The sequence below is a fragment of the Colobus angolensis genome, unplaced genomic scaffold (genome assembly GCF_000951035.1).
Source record: "Colobus angolensis palliatus isolate OR3802 unplaced genomic scaffold, Cang.pa_1.0 Scaffold2, whole genome shotgun sequence".
In the NCBI taxonomy this organism is placed as follows: Eukaryota; Metazoa; Chordata; class Mammalia; order Primates; family Cercopithecidae; genus Colobus; species Colobus angolensis.
Window position 1 is genome coordinate 16,871,901 of NW_012115154.1, and position 6,896 is coordinate 16,878,796.

At 45.1% G+C, this 6,896-nt stretch overlaps 1 protein-coding gene across 1 annotated transcript in view; it reads left to right on the plus strand.

Moving 5' to 3' along the window:
* The first annotated feature begins 884 nt into the window (after nucleotides 1-884).
* Nucleotides 885-6,896, plus strand: part of LOC105511280 (chromosome unknown open reading frame, human C7orf33) — a 24,939-nt gene continuing 18,927 nt past the window's right edge. Inside the window, 1 exon segment of the mRNA XM_011941413.1 lies at nucleotides 885-1,439. Coding sequence (XP_011796803.1) covers nucleotides 1,236-1,439 — 204 coding nt within the window. The 5' untranslated portion in view covers nucleotides 885-1,235.

A 6,896-nucleotide genomic window follows, 5' to 3' on the forward strand; every position in this document is an offset into this window, starting at 1 on the left:
CCTCAAGGGTGGTGTTGAGCCCATTAAGCTTTCCCCAGCAGTACACAGAGTAACCTTAAGGATTCTGGTGGGAAAATATCCCAAATTCTGCTTCCTTATGCGTCACCATATGGCCCTAGGGCACATACGCTAATCAAGAACAGCCCTGGGCATCCTGTCACCCCCCACGGTGCACCTGCAAACTGGCTTTTACAGCAACCCTGGCTTCCAAATGGGTCTGTATCTTTCTAGGCATTGCTTGTAATGCTAACCTGTTTGGTACTCCCCAGAAATGCTAACATTTCTACCACTTTAATCTAAAGAGATTAAATCACACTCCATGATACTCCTGACAACAAACAGCATTTTAACCAGTAATTTACGATACAAAGATTTTCAGTCAAGGGGCTAAGCCCTTCCCTGGTGGTTTTAAGAAACTGCCGGCCTCGATGGAGACTCCTCCATCAATTCCTCATCATTAGAAAAGAAACAATGGAGAAAAAAATCATCCAATTAAGTGACAATTCCAATGTGTAAATCTTATAATATTTTTGCATTTGTGATATGGGTTCTACACTAAAAACACAACTTGTCTAATCTGAATGAGATTTTTCAGGATGTTATCCTATTTTGTTTGTGCCTCTTGGTTTAGTAAACTCCCAACCACTTTTTCTTCCCTCACCCCCAACTCCCCACACACAAAATGTTTCTCATTATGACCCGAGACATTCATTCTGATTGTAGAGGTTTTAGATCATTTCTTCTAGGTGTTAATCAGTTCTGGCCATATGGTGAGGGTGAGGTAATCATTATTACTTTACAATGAATGCCCTTAATTACATTTTCAGTAGTAATATTAGTCCTTCTGTTTATTTGAGTACCTAAGAGCTGCAGGCAACGTGATCTGAATTACATGGAGGACAAGCTCCAGCTGACTTTCCGTGAACTCGCATTAGGATTCTACTATGCGAAGACAGGAGCAGGTGGGGATAATGAGCTGGCAGAAGGGGCTGCCTGTCACACTGCCCGGTGGTCCCTCTTTCACCCCCCAGTTTGCCTCAGGCATTTTCGACTTAGCTGTGACCTTACTTGTGGTGATACCAATCCAGTGGTCAGCAGAGAGGCACCCAGCCCATGTCTGAATCCTCCTACTGACCCTGGGGAATCCATGCAACTTGATATTGGTGGTGAAGTATTGGTGGTGAAGTGTTGCTCTCCTTGACAGCATCCAGGGAAAGGTAATTACCTTTGCCAAAATGCAAGTGGAAGTTCAAAGCCTCAGCCTTGAAGAGTGTCCCTGGGGACTTCCAGGCCGCGAATGTGAATGCGAAGCCCTTCTGCCCAGTGGGGCAAGGCGCCAGCGTGACCTTCACCTGAGTGGGAGGGCAGTCACTGTTTGGGTCCACTTTAGGGGTGGTCCAGGTCAATTGAACTTGTCATATGCCACAGGAAGACATAAGGTAAGTTAATGATTCTAAGATGAATCAACTGCTGTTTTAGTCAGTGTCTCTTGAGAATTCATTCACTCCATCCACGAATGTTTTTGACTCTCTAGTATGTGTTACGGAACCGGGCTTAAGGACATTTAAGTAAAGAGAGAGACAGCGATTAATTCACTGCCCCAAAGGAGGCCTGGAATCTTCTTAGGGAAAAGAATCCTCACAAAACACTCCATTGAGTATTCTGGTGTTTAGCCTGAGTCATGTTGACTTGAAAAATCGCAACGTAAAAACTGTATATTTTCACACAGTATGGTAGAAGGAATAGGCTTGTTCTCAGACTATGTCTTGCCCTGGAGGTGGGTCCACAGGAAGCCTCTATCTTGGTCGCCCTTTGGCATAAGCTTTGCACCTGTTCCCTTGTCCTTGCCTAGATTCTTGCCTCTTCTCTCGCTTTAAAGACCAGGACTTCTTGTTGTTGTTGTTGTTTTAGAGATAGTATCTTGCTCTGTCACCCAGGCTGGAGTGCAGCGTAATATCATAGCTTGCTGCAGCATAAACCTCCTGGCTTCAAGTGATCCTCCCAGAGCAGCCTCCCGAGTGGCTAGGACTACAGCCAAGTGCCGTCACGTTTGGCTAATTTTTTTTATTTTTTGTAGAAATGGGGGTCTTGTCATGTTGCCCAGGCTGGTCTCGAACTCCTGTCCTCAAATGATCCTCCCACTTCAGCCTCCTGAAGTACCACCATGCCCAGCAAGACCTGGATCTTTAACTCTTTGCCTGTCTTTGATCTTTGACACCTCCTGACGCCCAAGCCCCTGCCTCCCGCTAGGCAGGCATTTTTGGTTAAAGTATGAGCTCCCACTTTGTATTTATCTCCAGCTTTGGGTGTTCAGTTTGATGGGGACCAGCCACAGGTGTCCCCACCTAGCTCTCCAGCCCTAATTTGTTTTCTCCCATGTTGCAGTTCCTGGCTTCTTCCCATTTGCCCACACCCTCATTGTGGCACAGTGCCCCAAACTGACACATGCCACAGGCTCAGAGTATGCTCTGGCTGGTCACTCGAGGGCAGAGAGGATTTCGTGACCTTTCCCTGAGAACAGCTGCATGAACTGCAGGGTCGGCAAAGGGGTCGTGTCTGCCTGCTGCTAAGGTCAGCTGCAGACAGCTCATGTCAGGGAAAGCCCATTTAGCATTAGAAGAGTAAAAAGAAGAAAATACCTCCTCAGCCAGGAGTACTTTGATGTGAACCAATACAATTAGTCTCTGAATGATGAATATAAATGATAATCAATGACATGTATGTGCTTAAAAGAAGGTGAGAAAAGATTATCACTGCCTAAACGTTCCTTTTAAAGGACACCACAAGTGGATGAGTGGAGCATATAAGGTAGATAGGATTTTTTTTTTTTTTTTTTAAATGGAGTCCAGCTCTGTTGCCCAGGCTGGAGTACAGTGGTGTGATCTTGGCTCACTGCAACCTCTGCCAACTGGGTTCAAGTGATTCTCCTGTCTCAGCCTCCCAAGTAGCTGGGATTACAGATGCACGCCACCATGGCCAGCTAATTTTTGTATTTTTAGTAGAGACGGAGTTTCACCACGTTGGCCAGGCTGGTCTCAAACTCCTGATCTCAGGTGACCTGCCCGCCTCGACCTCCCAAAGTGCTGGGATTTCATGTGGGAGCCACTGTGCCCGGCCGGGTAGATATGATTTAAATCTTTTTTTTTTTTTTTTTTTTTTGAGACAGAGTTTCGCTCTTATAACCCAGGCTGAAGTGCAATGGCATGATCTCAGCTCACTACAACCTCCACCTCCTGAGTTCTAATGATTCTCCTGCCTCACCCTCCCAGGCAGCTGCGATTACAGGCACCCACCACCATGCCCTGGTAATTTGTGTATTTTTAGTAGAGACAGGGTTTCATCATGTTTACCAGGCTGGTCTTAAACTCCTGACCTCAAGTGATCTGCCCACCTCACCTCCCAAAGTCCTGGGATTACAGGTATGAGCCAACATGCCTGACTGATATGATTTAAATCTAATCAGAACACTGGAAGATACAGCAAAGTCTCAAAGTGGTTGTCTATGGATGGCACTATGGGTTACATATTATTTTTCCAGAGCTCAGAACGTTCTGAATTTCTTTATTTTAGTTATTTATTTATTTATTTTGAGACGGACTCTCACTCTTGTTACCCAGGCTGGAGTGCAATGGCTCATCTTGGCTCACTGCAACCTCCGCCTCCCAGATTCAAGTGATTCTCCTGCCTTAACCTCCCAAGTAGCAGGAATTACAGGCACCTGCCACCACTCCCGGCTAATTTTTTGTCTTTTTAGTAGAGTCAGGGTTTCACCATGTTGGCCAGGCTGATCTCGAACTCCTGACCTCAAATGATCTGCTTGCCTCGGCCTCCCAAAGTGCTGGGATTACAGGCGTGAGCCACCACAACTGCCCTGAATTTCTTTAGAGAATCTATATTGCCTTCATAAAAACATGCTTTAAAGTTGTTTTTTATTTTAAATGTTAATTTGAAGTTAAAATGCTTTTCCTCTGACTAGGTGTTTAATGCATTTAGGAAAGGCTGAGCATGAAACCAGGGTTGGGGGAAAGAGCCTGTTTGGAGGGGACTGTAAAAACGGAGACTCCCAGCTGGGATTGACAGGAGAGGGTCAGAGCCCAGAGAGATGCCTGCTGGAAAAGAAGTGACATGGTTGGATATTTGCCCTGCTCAGTGTCATGTTGGAATGTGACCCCCAGTGTTGGAGAGGGGGCCTGATGAGAGGTGATTGGATCATGGGGGTGGACTGGTCGTGAATGGTTTAGCGCCATCCCCTTGGTGCCGTCCTGCCGATAGTGAGTGAGTTCTCACGAGATCGGGTTGTTTCAGTGTGTGGCATCTTCTCTTGCTTTCTCGCTCTCACTCTTGCTGTTTGATGTGCCTGTTCCTACCTTGCTTTCCGCCATGAGTGAAAGCTCCTTGAGGCCTCCCCAGAAGCCAGGCAGATGCCATGCTTCCTGTACAGCCTGCAGAACCATGAGTCAATTAAACCTCTTTTCTTTTCTTTTCTTTTTTTTTTTTTTGAGGCAGTCTTCGCTCTGTCGCCCAGGCTGGAGTGCAGTGGCACAATTCAGCTCGCTGCAAGCTCTGCCTCCTGGGTTCATGCCATTCTCCTGCCTTAGCCTCTCAAGTAGCTGGGACTACAGGTGCCCACCACCACGCCAGGCTAATTTTTTGTATTTTTTAGTAGAGACGGGGTTTCACCATGTTAGCCAGGATGGTCTCAATCTCCTGACCTCGTGATCTGCCCGCCTCAGCTTCCCAAAGTGCTGGGATTACAGGCGTGAGCCACCATGCCCGGCCAACCTCTTTTCTTTATAAATTACCCAGCCTTAGGTATTTACAGCAATGCAAAGAACAGCCTAATGCAAGAAGTAAGAGGAAAGATGATACCAACTTACCAGTAAGGGTACTAAGATGACACCCAAGTAAAATGCAGAACAGTTATCATTTCATTTGCTTGGCAGAAGGAGGGTGACAGTTTGTAGGGAGATATAATCCGACCAAATGGTTTAGGGAAATGTGAAACCAAATGGTTTAGGGAAAATATGATGAAATTCAATATATTTGAATTTGGGAATATATTCAATATATTTCAGTCCAATATATCCTTACAGAGTGAGGTTTGGCATGGTACCACTATGGATCATTTGTCTTCTATTCAAAAGAAGGACAATGTCTGTGTTAATGTTATGGTTCAGGAACCCAGCAGCAAGTGCAGCTTGCAGCCTGCACTCCCAGCCACTCCTGCTTACATGAGATAACAGTGAGCCACAAGACAGCATCCCCATCTAAGCATGCTTGGTCCTGGGAATCATTAGGGACTCTTAAGAAGCAGAAAGTCCTGACCACCTAACAGTGGGCACCAGCTTTTCACTTAATAGTTTCTGAATATTCACCAGGTCAGGTTTTCTTTGTTTGTTTGTTTGTTTTGTATTTTTTGAGACAGGCTGAGGTGCAGTGGCACATTCACGTCTCACTGCACCTTGACCTCCTGGATTCAAGCCATCGATCCTCCTGCTTCAGCCTCCTGAGTAGCTGAGACTGCGGGTGCACACCACCAAGCCCAGCTGTCTTATATATATATATATATGTATTATTTTATATATATGATATATATATATTATATATTTAGAGACAGGGTCTTGCTATGTTGCCCAGGCTGGTCTCAAACTCCTGGGCTTGGGCAATCCTCCTGCCTTGGCCTCCCAAAGTGCTGGGATTACAGGCATGAGCCACTGTGCCCGGCCTGCTTGCTTCTTTTAACCTAAGCTATTCCTATTTTACCTTAACCTTAAAGCTGATTGGACTGCATTTTATGAGAGGATGCTGTGGCTTACCCAGGTCATAACCATTAAATTTATCACATTAACCAATGTTTAATCATGATCACAGATTACTGAGAATACTGGCAAGAAAATTAGTAACTACAAAATTACAACAGATTGTGTGCAATTAAAATTTTTTTCAAATAGATTTTAGGTTAACATTAAACATTCCAGTTATAATCTCTATTCTGCAGTTGATGCAGAGTTTGAGTTTAAAAAAAGAACTGTCTTCACAGAAACGTGGACTTAAAAATATTTTTTATATAATAAACTTTATATTTTTAGAGCTATTTTAGGTTCACAGTAAAACTGAGCAGAAAACAGAGATTTCTGATACCTCTTGCCCTCAGACATGCACAACCTCCCTCCCTATCAACCTCCCCCACCAGAGTGGTAGATTTTTTACAACTGATGAAACAACATTGACGTATTATCACCCGAAGTCCATAGTTTAGATTACAGTGGGTTTGGACAAATACATAAGGTCATGCATCTTCCATTACAGTCTCATTCACTGCTGTATTAGTCTGTTCTCACACTGCTGATACCCGAGACTGGGCAATTTACAAAAGAAAGAAGTTTAATTGGACTTATAGTTCCACATGGCTAGGGAAGCCTCATAATCATGGCAGAAGGCAAGGAGGAGCAAGTCACGTCTTATATGGATGGCAGCAGGCAAATAGAGAATGAGAAAGATGCAAAAGCAGAAACCCCTGATAGAACCCCCAGATCTCGTGAGACTTACTCACTAGCATGAGAACAGTATGGGGAAACCGACCCCATGATTCAATTATCTCCCACCGGGTTCCTCCCACAACACTTGGGGATTATGAGAGTACAATTCAATTTGAGATTTGGGTGGGGACACAACCAAACCACGTCAACTGCCCTAAAAATCCTCTGTGTTCCATCTGTTCCTCCCTCCCTCCTTTCCCACTCCCTTCCTCCCCCACTCTACTCCTTGGCAACCACGGATCTCTTTTTTTTTTCTTTTTTTTTTTTTAGGTGGAATCTCGTTCTGTCGCCCAGGCTGGAGTGCAGTGGCGCGATCTTGGCTCACTGCAAGCTCCGCCTCCCGGGCTCACACCATTC